At 39.9% G+C, this 14,790-nt stretch overlaps 1 protein-coding gene across 1 annotated transcript in view; it reads right to left on the bottom strand.

Moving 5' to 3' along the window:
- Positions 1 to 4,310: 4,310 nt before the first annotated feature.
- LOC128664171 (protein mono-ADP-ribosyltransferase PARP12) overlaps positions 4,311 to 14,790 on the bottom strand; it is a 140,313-nt gene continuing 129,833 nt past the window's right edge. The window contains exon 12 of the mRNA XM_053718931.1: positions 4,311 to 5,394. Coding sequence (XP_053574906.1) covers positions 5,132 to 5,394 — 263 coding nt within the window. The 3' untranslated portion in view covers positions 4,311 to 5,131. The remainder of the gene's footprint in view (positions 5,395 to 14,790) is intronic.

Raw genomic sequence — 14,790 nt, 5'->3', positions numbered from 1 at the left:
AGTAAATATTAACAAATGATAATTAGCAGGAAGTACCTATCCGCCAATAAGCATTAGTAGTAAGTCAATATTAACTAATGACCATTAGCAGGTAGTACCTATCCACCAATAAGCATTAGTAGTAAGTAAATATTAACAAATGATCATTAGCAGGAAGTACCTATCCGCCAACAACCATTAGTAGTAAGTAGATATTAACTAATGGCCATTTGCAGGAAGTACATATCCACCAATAAGCATTAGTAGTAAATAAATAAAGGACAGAGCTATATTACTTTGAATTTAACTGTGAAATGATTTTACTTCATATGAAAGAAAAAAAAAAACATGTTTAGATAATGCCCTTTCATATGGATGACAGACAATTTTGGAGTAACTATATCTGTGTTCTTAGCCTGTAGAGTTTCAGCATAATATCCAGGAACTTGTATAAGCCAGGGGGCATCTCAGATATTAATTATGGAGTGTGAACAATTGTGTATGTGTATATCTATACATGTAATATACTCATGTGCATATATACGCACGTCACGAGTAACACACGTCAGCTGACCAGATGAAGTGTCATTCTTGATAACAGCCATATTCTCAAAGTTACTTGTTAATGTCTGAATTATATGGGTATGTGGATGTCGGTGGATGTCTATATAAAACTGCAAAAGCTTTAGCAACATGGCTGTCCATAAAAACACACATTACATTTTTTGCTAGTTACTATATTTTTATATTTTGAATACCTTGTCTTAATTATCATGTGGTATCTAGGGTGCTTGGTAGCCATGCATCTGAGTTTGTATCTGATGTGACATAAAATGGCATATACTTTGCATATAAAGATGCATGGGGCCATGCACCTGGTTTGTGATTTGATGTGACATATACCTGGCATCAAGGGGGACAGTACATCCAAGTATGTTGTCTGTGGTTCTGATGCGTCATATAGTTGGCATAAGTGATGTAGGGAGATAAGTGTTTGGTACTGGTTTGATATGGTATATACATGGTATAAGACAGACATCTGGTCAGGTGTCTTATCTGAGCTTACACCTGGGGTAAAGAGGGTACATGAGGACAATAATTTGGCTGGGATCTAATCTGCAGCACTTGAACATTCAAGAAAGTTTGGAAACTATGTCATGCATATAGTGCACGCAAGATGTGCACTCTCCTGAGCTTCACCCATTATGTTTATAAAGAAAGGAGCTAATAGTTTAATAAAACATAAGAATGGAATTTCTTTGATAACAGAAATTGTTTGGAAAGTTTTTTAAATTTATATATATTTTTTAAATTGCACAATCTATCATGAAAGTTTATCATTAACCTTCATTTCCATTTAAAACAGATTTGTTTTGGGGGCGGAGCTAGCCTGAGAACTGAACGGTCGCTCTTCACTTCAGCTCTGCTGAAACAGCTTATAATTTTATATATTTGACCGTTCAGCCCAGCATAGATCCACTTTATAAACATCCCTGGGTCTTAAGAGACGACTAAGAACAATTGGGACATTGAATATCAGCTACATAAAGGAGAAGGCAGTTATTTTGCGGGCCAACTGATACACAGAACATCTAGGAGCAGCCATTTTTTTCTCTCACGTGGAGGCCATATGGCGCAGAAGCCGATCTAGAGAGTGTTTATAGCATAAGGAGCAAGGGTTTTGCATACTGGATGCAAGAGACACGATAAAGCCCCAATACAAGCAGAAGTTATAAGGATTATGGCTTCTAATTGGGAGGAAAATTTACAGCACTTGCTTTGTAGCCATTTCCGGAAATTGGAGGGGGCACTGGCACTAGCACTGTCATCCGCAAGCCATAGCATACCCCCCGAGGAAACCCATCAACTTCTGCAGCTACATGGGGTCTCACAGCCCGCACCCGATGATCTACAGAGTGCGGCAGGCGAGTCAATCCGCCCAGTACCAGCTATTGAAGCCTATAACAGACCGGATGCGGGCTCCCATAGCCATGCTACTGATTCAGGACCGCAGCAGTTTGCACCGGCTCTCCGCGCACCGGAGCAAAGCGGAGTTCAACTGATACGGACCGGGTTTGTCTGCACTAGAAGCAACTGCATACATGATCGATTCCCTGCTGAAAGTGAAAGGTCAACATTGGGACCCTCTGGAACACCTGTTACACTGGTCTCTGCTAAAGTGAAAGATGCAGCGAGTCGGACCCTGGGAAGGCGCCCTCAGGGTTTGACATATCTAGTTTCTGAGAGACTGGAGTACGATTGGGGGATTCATCACCGCAAGGATTCCCAATCTGAGAGTTTTCTTACTGCCCAAAGGAACTTCCAGCAATATGGATACTGCTCCATTGCGCAACATTGGACTCTGGTTAAGCTTGGAATCGGGTGAGCTGAGTGTACTCTATGCCCATAGCGCATCATGATCCCCTTAAATGACATTACAACTTGGTTCCAAGCTGGCCTATAAACTCTGGGAAAATTATAATGCTGTTGACGTATTGGGTATATTATGTTTTTTCTTTGTGTTAGCCTAAGATTTTCTGTTGCCCCTCTATGACAAATTCCTATCTAGGCCTCTGTTATTCACTAAGAGGCTGTTTAACATTTCATTTCTCTTAATCATTTAGTTGAGTGGCCTTTCCATGCCCTATAGTTTTCTATCACCTGAGTAAAATGAATATAATTACATAGAAGATGCCGTTACTGCTTCTTACCACCAGAGGGGAGTCAATACTTAATCTTTGCCCATTAATGTTTTTGTGTGATGGGGGAAATGGATAGCCCTGCTATTTTATTTATTTTCAATATATGCAAACCTTCATGAGTTGCCTAGACTCCTATTATTCTATGAAAAAGCTTTTTATTAATATATGTTTTAAATGTTCTTTTTCTTTCCCCTCCACTGTGAGTATTGTGCCTTCTACACACTGTACTTGGCATACTGTGATATGTATCCCTTTATTGCTATATATGTCAGCTTTTCTGTTTATAAGCTAATGCACCCAGCTCTATAAGTCCACATATACACCATCTACATATCTTCCTTTCTTGCGCTTTATGTCTGCCTACCTTTTCTATGACCGTGTCATTGAGAGTATTATTTTCTCTTTACTTTGTTAATGCAGTTATACCATTGAGGAGTCAAAATAATATATTTTTTATCTATATACAAGCCATAAATGTTCTAGTGTGAGTCTAGAGATATAGCCTTTCATTTGCTCTGAACTCCCTTATGGATATCTTAAAGCCAGCTATTTAACTTTTATGCTACACCTGTAGAGTCAGTATCGAGCTATGTATGACCTCCTGGTATATTTATCATTATGATATCACATATTAGTGCGGGTGGCTCCACATCCTTTCCCCCCCCCCCCCATCACCTTATAGTTCCCTGACTACTTACTTTACAGTCAGGAACTAAATGCGTGGTTTCCTTGAAATATACCACAATTAATTACACTTGCATCAATAGTTCTAATTCCCACAGTATTATTTCCCGTTGTTGTGATCGGTGGTAATAGTGATTGAGACAAAGCCATTTTTGGTTCTACTTTTGTTTGCGAAATTGGCCGTTTAAAACAATCTATATAGTGTGCTCTTATAGTATAACTCTAGCAAAGGGTATATGTATTTCAACAATAGATATTATATGGGTACTCGTCTAAAGGATGTTGGGAACTGGCGCCAACCCAAGGGCCCTGGGTGGAGCTAGATTCTGGACATATCAGATTAAGAATAAGGCCTTTAACCTTTTCATAAACTCATGTAATGATATCTATGTCTGATTGACTATTGGCTATACAGTCTTTACATCACTTGAAGCTAGTTATGTTGTACTGGGGCTCTGTTACTGTCCCAGGTTATATGTATACAGATATAGAGCTTCTTATCTAGTTTAAAGTCACAGACGCAGCACAATTCTGTTACCAACCGATAACATCATCAGTTTTTTTTAACTTATTTCTATTTACAATGCCTGTGGGATATCCTATCATTAATATCCTATCATTAATATCCTATCATTAATATCCTATCATTAATATCTTTCAGTTCAAGAAAGCTTGTTCTTTTGTGTGAATATATAAATATATTTGTAATGCGAGTAATTACAAGTCTTCTCTTTTTCCTTTTCTTCTTATGTAACAAAATAGAAAATGTGAGGTCTCTTTTTTTGTTTATCATTTTGCCTACAATACTGTGCAGTAGCGGATCTAATTGTATAATGTGACAATATGACTGATATGTTTTTCTTTTCTTTGTATACGATTTCTGTATCTCAGTCCGCCTGTTATTTTGCATATTTGACCTCAATAAAAATTATTCAAACAAAAAAAAAAAAAACAGATTTGTTTTAATACACAGGGTAAAAATATGATAATATAAACTAGCACTAATGTACAAAAATAAAGAGATACAATGACATATAAGTTTACAAAAGCACTCTTAACAGTAGTACATTTATCCAGTGCTGGATGTGAAAGTACTCTATGTGCTAATAATAATGTGCACGGAGATTAAGTATTAAACTAAAGCATTATTTATTTGTCACACAGCCTTGAATAGTGTCCCCCTAGCCTGGTGCCAGTTACACAACTATAAAGCCGTAAGACACATTTTTCAGTCTCTTATAGTGCGTAGCCACATTTCCGCACGTCAATAGCATCATAACATGATACTTAGGGTATTACAGGACAAGCCAGAACCAAATAACCAGTCGTTATATTACTGATCCCTTCTCTCCCAGCTTAATTACTCCAGTACAGAATTTATTATGAATGTTTTAAATTTACAATAGAATCGTACATTTCCATATTTATTCTAGTTATAAGAAAATGATCTCTATCACAGCAACTTGTAGACGTTTTTTTTTTTTGCATTGTATTGTTATTTAAGTGCAACTACTAAACTGTAAAAACAGTGAGGATAAAGCAGATATTTGCATAACATTAGTATTAACAACTTGATCAGTAAGAGAATATTGTGTTATAATGTATGTTATTCATAAAATAAATAGCAAAATGTGCTATAAGGAACATGAGATTAACTACACAGAGTAGAAAAGTTTATGTTTGATCCTGAGAGAGATATTCTAAAATATGTCCCATAAAAGTCCAATCCATAATGAAAGAATCAGAGTGATAGACAGACACAGGATCTACCCGGTGTATCTGATCAGGTATTCTGGATAGATCTGGTGCTTCTCAAAAATAACAAATATTGAAGGATTGCTTTTGCTGTCCACACAGCTGTCATAATAAGTAGAAGTTGATGATTCTTTGGGAGGGGGGCGCAGGTATGAGGACTTCCCATTTATAAAATCTCCGACCAGCACACGTGCAACAAACATGACCCTGGAATGAGAGTCTGTGCGACAACTGTAGTTGTGGGAATAGGTTGAATCTCTGGCAAAGTAGCTGCCTGCAAAATGGTAAACACAGAAATAGATCAGAGCCAAAATTAAGGATTAAAGGCACATTAAAAACTCTTGCTTTTGTTTAAAAAGTATGCTTTGTCGCACAAAAACAAAATCTATAACCTAGGTTTTCAAAATGCTGCAAATCGCCTAAACCATGTAGTTGATTTTCAGCATTTGCAGGTTACATAACTTGCTTTTTGGCCTCTCTGGGGAATGTGGGATAAGCACAATGTTTACACAAAAGCAATGGAGTGTTTCATTTCTTTTTAAGGTCAGATATACAAAAGTAAAAAGACTATACATATTCACTGCAGCAGTATCCTTCCTCTTTCTGCATCGTTCTGTAAATAGTTGTCTTGCACTTTATATCATGCATTCTCTGGGTATAGCACTGATAGGTAGGATAAAACAGTGAGAGAAAATACCAAATATGGGGTAAGGGAAATAAAGAGATGGGGAGGAAACTGAAACACCAGTTTTATTTGTCTTTGAGGGTCACGTTCCCCTTAAAGAATTGTCAATAACATTTATATTGTGCAATTTGTTTAACAAATAAATATGGATTTACTATTCCTATATAGACTTTATGTCTAAAAACAAACTCATTGCTGCTTTTCTCTGCCATCCCTGACTCATTTCAGGCTACATTGTGTTGCACACAAAGCTGTGAATAACTACGGTAGCCGATCAGAAAATCCTTACATTACAAATTGGACATAAAACTTAAAAGTGCAAAAAACTGCACTAATGTTTTATTATTATTGCACAATTGCTTGCATATAACTATGTATTTAACCCTAGCAAATGTGTTTAACATAGTTAAAGTCTGCTCCAGTACTAGAACCTATCCAACTCGTCTGTTGAGTCAATGACAAGATGCAAATGTGCACGGCCACCAATGACCAGCTAGCTCCCAGTATCTTGATATGCTTTTCAGCAAAAAGCTGAATGAAGTAAATTTTAATAACAGAAGAAAGTTTTAATAACAAAAGTAAATTGAATGTTCCATGAAAGCTTAACTTTGAGTTTCTTGTACTGTTAATTTGAACTAATCAGAAGACATGGATGACTTTACTGATGGGATTACAAGAGAGGTGAGAAGAGATGCAAAGAGGGTGAGGAGAGTGAACAGAAAGAGGCGATGAGTAGAGAGAATTAGAGGTTTTGTGCAGCTCAGCAGGAGAGGTACAAAAGGACAGGCCGAGAGATTGAGGCACGGACGTCAGCATGGCACTCTGCAGGCAAGAAGAGAGAGGGGTACTCTGCCTCTGGAATAGGTGGAGGGGTTAGTAAGGCCCAGAGCAGGGAGTGGCAGAAACAGCAAGAGGTAAGAGAACAGTCTGCCAGCCCTCCTTCTAATATGTGCAAACTCAGAGGAGAAAGAGGCATCAGTACAGGTACAATCCTATGTAAAGAGGGTCTATCAACCAGAGAATACCAACATACAGCTTAGCCTTAGGACCTGGGTGTAGGGTAAATAAGCCAGGCAATGTGCTGTTTGAGTAGAATCAATACCACAAATGTCAAGGAAAAAATTAACAGAGATGCAAACTATATAGACGGCATAAGCCCAAGAAGACCAAACACTTAAACTGACAGGAGGAATTTTTAAAAGAAAAAGAACCAGCAGCAAACAAGTGGACTTAATGACCAATGACGTGCCAGGCACGTCCTACAAATAACGGTCGTTAACGTCCTCAGGGGTTTCAAGCGCTGGAAGCGATCATGATCGCTTCCAGCCAGTTTCAAGGTATTGCAGTGATGCCTCAATATTGAGGCATCCTGCAATACCCTCTGGTAAGCAACCGATGCAGAGAGATGGTGCCGACCGTTGGTGGCGTGGGAGGGATAGGAGGGAGGCAGGTGGGCAGCCCATCGTTAGTGGTGTGGGAGGGATAGGAGGGAGGCGGGTGGACGGCCCATCGTTGCTGGCGTGGGAGGGATAGGAGGGAGGCTGGTGGGCGGCCCATCACTGGTGGACGTCCGGGAGCACGCGCGGCGGGGGAGGGACCGCTACACTATGGTTCATATTTAGTGAAAGGGAAGGAGGGAGAGGGGCTATATAAGTATTGGGAAAGGGATCTGGAAGGGGGAGGGGGGCAGCTACAATACAGAATTTTATTTTTTTTTTAATAAAAAAGCTAATTTTTTAGTAAACTGGGTACTGGCAGACAGTATATAATTTTTTAAAAAAAAATATAGATATTAAAAAAAGCCTTTTTATTTTTTTTTATGTTTGAGGGGGTCAGGGAGGGATCAGGGGGAGATATGTGTCAGGTGGAAGGCTGATCTCTACACTAAAGCTAACATTAACCCTACAAGCGACCTAATTAACCCCTTCACTTCTGGGCATAATACAAGTGTGGTGCACAGCGGAATTTAGCGGCCTTCTAATTACCATAAAGTAATGCCAAAGCAATATATATCTGCTATTTCTGAACAAAGGGGATCCCAGAGACGCATTTACAACCATTCGTGCCATAATTGCACAAGCTGTTTGTAAATAATTTTAGTGAGAAACCTAAAATTGTGAAAAAGTTAACTATTTGTTTTATTTGATCGCATTTGGCGGTGAAATGGTGGCATGAAAAAAAACAAAATGGGCCTAGATCAATACTTTGGGTTGTCTACTAAAAAAATATATACATGTGAAGGGCTATTCAGGGATTCCTGCTATATATATATTGCTAATTTTGAGAAGAAAAAAAAATGGTTTGGAAATAGCAAAGTGCTACTTTTTGTTCTATAACTTGCAAAAAAGAAAAATGTATGCTTACCTGATAAATTTATTTCTTTTTTGACACAATGAGTCCACGGATCATCTTAATTACTAATGGTATATTCACCTCCTGGTCAGCAAGAGGAGGCAAAGAGCACCACAGCAGAGCTGTTAAATAGCTCCTCCCTTCCCTCCCACTCCAGTCATTCGACTGAAGTTAGGAAGAGAAAGGAAAAGCCAAGGTGCAGAGGTGTCTGAAGTTTACAAAAAGCCAGAACCTGTCTAAAAGAACAGGGCGGGCCGTGGACTCATCGTGTCAAAAAATAAATTAATTTATCAGGTAAGCATAAATTTTCTTTTCTTTTTTAAGACACGATGAGTCCACGGATCATCTTAATTACTAATGGGATTCAATACCCAAGCTAGAGTACACAGATGATACGGGAGGGACAAGACAGGTAACCTAAACGAAAGGCACCACTATTTGAATAACCTTTCTCCCAAAAAAACAGCCTCAGCCGAAATAAAAGTATCAAATTTGAAGAACCTTGAAAAAGTGTGAAGAGAGGACCAAGTTGCAGCCTTGCAAATCTGTTCCACAGAAGCTTCATTCTTGAATGCCCACGAGGAAGCTACAGCCCTCGTGTCCAGCAGTCTCATATGCAAAACGTATGATACTCTTCAGTCAAAAAGAAAGAGAAGTAGCCGTAGCCTTCTGTCCCTTACGTTTTCCTGAGAAAACCACAAAGAAAAGACTGACGAAAATCCTTAGTCGCCTTGCAGGAGAAAACTTTAAAGTACGGACCACGTCCAAATTGTATAGAGTCGTTCCTTCTGAGAAGAAGGACTAGGACACAAGGAAAGAACAACAATCTCCTGATTAATGTTCCGATCAGAAACAACCGTAGGAAGAAATCCTAAGGTAGTACATAAAACTACCTTATCGGAATGGAAAATAAGGTAAGGAGACTCATACTGCAATGCCGACAGCTCTGACACTCTACAAGCAGAGGAAATAGCAACAAGAAATAAAATTTTCCAAGATAACAACTCAATATCGAAGGAATGCAGAAGCTCAAACGGAACCCCTTGAAGAAGTTTAAGATCTACATTCAGACTCCATGGAGGAGAAACTGGTTTGAATACAGGCCTGATCCTTACCAAGGCCTGACAAAATGATTGTACATCCGAAACTTCCGCCAGACGTTTCTGTAACAAAATAGATAATGCCGAGATATGACCCCTTAGGGAACAAGTCGATAAGCCTTTCTCCAAACCCTCTTGGAGAAAAGACAAAATTCTAGGAATCCTAACTCTATTCCATATGTAACCCTGGGATTCACACCAAAGAGATATTGACGCCATATCTTATTGAAAATCTTTCTAGTTACAGGCTTGCTAGCCTGAAACATGGTCTCTATGAGCGAGTCAGAAAAACCCTGCTTAGACAAAATTAAGCATTCAATCTCCAAGCAGTCAGGCTCAAAGAAACTAGATTTGGGTGAAAGAAGGACCCATGAATTAGAAGGTCCTTCTGCAACTGAAGTCTCCACAGTGGCAGAGATGACATATCCACCAGATCCGCATACCAAATCCCGCGAAGCCAAGCAGGAACAATGAGAATCACTGATGCCCTCTCCTGCTTGATCCGAGCAATGATCCTAGGAAGAAGCACAAACGGAGGAATTTGGTATGCTAGACTGAAGGTCCAAGGAACCGCCACAGCATCTATCAGTTCCGCCTGGGAATCCTAGGACCTCGACCCGTATCTCGGGAGCTTGGCAGTCTGTCGAGATGCCAAGAGGTCTAATCCTGGCTGACCTCACCTGAGAATCAGGCTGGAGAACATTTCCGGTTGGAGTTCCCACTCCCCCAGATGAAAAGGTCTACCTGTTCAGAAAATCTGCCTCCCAGTTGTCCACCCCTGGGATTGGATCATCGACATACAACAAGAATGGGCCTCCGCCCACTGAATGATCTTGGTTACCTCTGTCATCGCTAAGCAACCCCTCGTTCCTCCCTGATGATTGATGTAAGTCACTGAAGTTATGTTGTCCAACTGGAACCTGATAAACTGAACCTGATAAACTGAGTCCACACTCCCGGAGCCTATTTGGAAACCCTAGAAGGCTGGCGACTGTTGTCACAGTCACCCAAGATGGTCTGCGAAAACAGGTTTCCTGGAAAAAATGATTCAGAGACAACCACCATCAAAGAGAATCCCTTGTCTCCTGCTCTAAAATGTATTCAAGGAGACAAATCCGCATAATCTCCGTTCCTATTGCCTGAGCATGCTTAACTGCAGAGGTCTGAGATGGAACCGAGCAAATGGGATGATGTCCATTGCCGCTACCATCAGCCCGATTAACTCCATGAACTGAGCCACTGATGGCCGAGGAGTGGACTGAAAAGCTAGACAAGTATCGAAAATCTTTGATTTTCCGACTTCTGTCAGAAAAATCTTCATCGATAGGGAATCTATTATGGATCCCAAGAAAGTTAACCCTGTATTTGGGACTAAGGAACACTTATCCAAATTTACCTTCCCACCGTGAGATCGCAGGAAGGAAAACGACATTTCCATGTGGAACCTTGCTGATTGTAAGGATGACGCCTGGACTAGTAAGTCGTTCATAAAGGGCGCCACTGCAATGCCCGTAACCGAAGCACCGCCCACAGCGGTCCCAGAACCTCTGAGAAAATTCTAGGAGCTGTGGCAAGACCAAAGGGAAAAGCCACGCATTGGAAGAGTTTGTCTAGAAAAGCAAAGCTTATAAACTTGATATGATCCCTGTGAATGGGAACATGCAGGTATGTGTCCCTTAAATCCACTGTTGTTATAAATTGACCCTCTTGGATCAAAGGGAGAATGGAATAATAGCTTCCATCTTGAAGGACGGTACTCTGAGAAATTTGTTTAGATTCTTGAGATCTAAAATTAGCCTAAAGGTTCCCTCTTTTTTTGGGAACAATGAGCAGATTGGAATAAAATCCCAGACCCCGTTCCTGAACTGGAACAGGAACATTCACTCCCATGTTGGAAAGGTCTCTTACACCTTGTAAGAACGCCTCTCTTCTTTGTCTGGTCTGCAGACAATCTTGAAAGCAGAAAACTGCCCTTGGGAGGCAAACTCTTGAATTCTAACTTGTATCCCTGGGACACTATTTCTATTGCCCAGGGATCCTAAACATCTCGAACCCAAGTCTGAGCGAAGCAGGAAAGTCTGCCCCCTACAAGATCTGGTCCCGGATAGGGGACATACCCCTCATGCTGTCCTTGATTCAACAGCAGGCTTCTTGGATTGTCTTATCTTATTCCAAGATTGATTGGGTCTCCATGTAGGCCTAGTCTGTTCCTGTTTGGGGGCAGAAGAGGAGAATGTCCCTTGAAATTTCAAAAGGAACGAAAATTGCCCTGTCGTCCTTTAAGTTTGTTTCTCTTATCCTGCGGAAGAGGATGACCCTTACCTCCCATGATATAGGAGATAAATTCCGACAGGCCAGGCCCAAACAAGGTCTTCCCCTTGAGAGGAATAGCTAATGCTCTGAGAGCTAGAATAGAAAAACCCCGAAACCTCTACTCCCAGATTGATAACTTGAAGGGGAGCATCTGTAAAAAAGGAATTAGCCAGTATAAGAGCCTTTATCCTATCCTGGGTTTCATCCAAAGAAGTTTCTGTCCTGAAAACATCAGACAACGCATCAAACCAATATGCACACCGCTGTCTACCATTGCAAGACCTGGTATAACCCTATATGGTACAAGAAAGGCTTCACCATGAAGGGCACCTTTAGTATAATTAACTGGACTCCAGGGTAGCTAAAAACATCCAAAATTTACAAATGGAGGAAATCAAGCTAAAATTAAAGGAAAACAACCTCAGGATCAGATAAAGATATTACCCCATCTGAGTCTGAGAATTCCCCCTCATATACAACCGAAGTATCTTTGTCTACCATATACAGGGAAGAAAAAATCGGAATATTGAATCAATATATGTCCTCTTGTACTTCTTTTCTACAGTATGTACAAACAGACAATGTATGAAATGCAAGTAACTCGAGGCGGAGTGCGAAAGGAAGCGCAGGGCACTGCATGTGGGCTATAAATTCTTAGGGACACATTAGGAGAAATTAATGGCCTAACTTGACCATCGTTAATAAACTCCTAAACAGCATGCGCCTTAGAAAGAGTAATTCAGAAAAAAACTCTTTTGTTTTAAAAAACATTGGCCTCAAAAACATAGAACCAAATAGACACTTAGTAAGACCCCTTGGTCCCTCCTGAGTCACAAGGGAAGAGTTAAATACATAAACATGTTGAATTTTGAAAGAAAAAATTAACAAAAGAATGGTACTGCCCCTTTAAATTTTAAAATGTAACTTTATTTTTTAATGTGCAGAAGAAAATTAACTTGGGATGCAAATATAGTATAACCTATCTACACCTCAGCTTAATCTTGCTGAGGTGACCATCTCTCAGAAACCAAGTACCCTTCAAACTTAATTTTTTAATCAAAAACGTAGCCAAAAAAGAAAGAAAAAATACTGGTACACTTTTACTCATAACAGGATCCGGAACGCAGCTGGGGCGTTGTCCGGTCCCACATATGGTACAAAATACTGAGCTTGCTTGCAGACTGAAAAGACAGCCCAAAAACTGCGCCAAACGTAGCTCCGCCCCTCTAGGGCGTGATAACATCACACTCCCGGTTGCCATTAACAAAGAAAAAGGCATAGAAGAGTGCGCCAGCTCAAATCAGCACGAAAACAAGCTTCGCCCTTCGTGGGCGTTATAAGTATCAAACTCCTGGTCGCCATTACCAAAGTGTTTAAAAATAAGCCACCGGGAGATAAATTAACCTCTAGCCAAACCTGAGGTAAACTAGTGACACTGCCTACTGTCCCTTTTGATAGTGATATCATATAGCCCAAATATGTGAGGTTAACTGACATTCTTGCCATCCAAACCGTCACATCCCACAGAGCTCCTTACTCAGCCCTAGAGATCAAGCCCTTCTAGCCCCAGTGCCTGCTTCCAACTTGCTGTCACAGGGTCCCCTCCCTTAACAATAGGAGTTATGATCCCACTCTTTTTTGTAAAATAAAGTGTTCTACTTCTTCTGAGATCCTCTTCCCAGACCCAGAATAAAAAGTCAGCATTTACCTTTGTATTCTGCCCGACAGCAGGGCAGCTCAGCAGGTTTGAGAGGTCCTCTCCCTCCCATAGCCCTGTGGAGAAAGATAAAGCCTGAGTAATCTTACTTAGGCTATCAGGGTTAGGGCAGCATAAATGTATTGGAGGCGCAGTGAGAATTATGTCCCACAAGTTCCCATTGCTCTAAAGCCACCAAAAGCTCTACTGAAGAGACTGATATGGACTACGGCTACACCCTAGAACAAAGCAGCACACTCTGGCACTACTTTAAAAATAATAAACTCTTGATTGAAGAATCTAAGCTAACACCTCACTTTACCTCTTCCTATCACTAACGTAGGCAAAGAGAATGACTGGGGTGGGAGGGAAGGGAGGAGCTATTTAACAGCTCTGCTGTGGTGCTCTTTGCCTCCACCTGCTGACCAGGAGGTGAATATCCCATTAGTAATTAAGATGATCCGTGCACTCATCGTGTCTTAAAAAAGAAAAGCAAAGAACATGTAAACATTGGGTATTTCTAAACTCAGGACAAAATTTAGAAACTATTTAGCATGGGTGTTTTTTGGTGGTTGTAGATTTGTAACAGATTTTAGGGGGTCAAAGTTAGAAAAAGTGTTTTTTTTTCATCATATTTTTTTAATAGTAATTTATACAAAATGATGAAAATAATGATATCTTTAGAAAGTCCATTTAATGGCAAGAAAAACGATATATAATATGTGTGGGTACAGTAAATGAGTAAAAGGAAAATTACAAAATTGAAAATTTGTCTGGTCACTAAGGGGTTAAAAATAGTATGAGAAATTAAATTTCAAAAAATTGAATTATGATTTCTGTAAAAGGGACATAAAATAAAAACTGTATGATAAAGTGAACGATGGAAAACAGAGAAATTAAGCCAGAAGCAACTTAAAAATGGAAAAGGAAACAGGTGTTGAAGAGAAACACTTCTACTACTAAAAATCTTCATAAAAAAGTATGACTCACATATTTCTGGTAACAACACAAGTGTAACTGGTTTTCTGTAATGGGATCTCTGTAGAAAATGTCTGTGTTTATTTCCATCCAGTGGAAAAAAAGGTGCAAAAAGACATTTTCATGGTTGTACTAATATACAGTAGAGGGAGGTTCAACTTATAGAAATAGAGGGGGTTATCTATACACACTTCCTAATGCGATATAGATCGTTAAAAAAGAGGATCGGCCCCTACAACCAATCCTATCAAAAGATACAAATCTAAAAATCTAGGAAAAAATTCATCAATGCATTTCAGCCTACAATTGGCCTTTTTTTCAAGGCCAATTATAGGCTGAAACGCGTTGATGAATGCAGGAATCTCAATATTGACAATTGAGATACAGAGCGCTCTGTGAACAACCTGGACAAGTTGAGAGAAGAGTAAAAAAAACATAAATTATGCTTACCTGATAATTTCCTTTTCTTCCGTGGGAGAGTCCACAGCCGCATTCATTACTTATGGGAAATAAGAGCCTGGCCACAAGGAGGAGGCAAAGACCCAA

Source organism: Bombina bombina, chromosome 6 (genome assembly GCF_027579735.1).
Source record: "Bombina bombina isolate aBomBom1 chromosome 6, aBomBom1.pri, whole genome shotgun sequence".
Classification (NCBI taxonomy): Eukaryota; Metazoa; Chordata; class Amphibia; order Anura; family Bombinatoridae; genus Bombina; species Bombina bombina.
The sequence above is the reverse complement of the archived record's forward strand: the minus strand, read 5'-3'. Positions and strand labels throughout refer to the sequence as shown.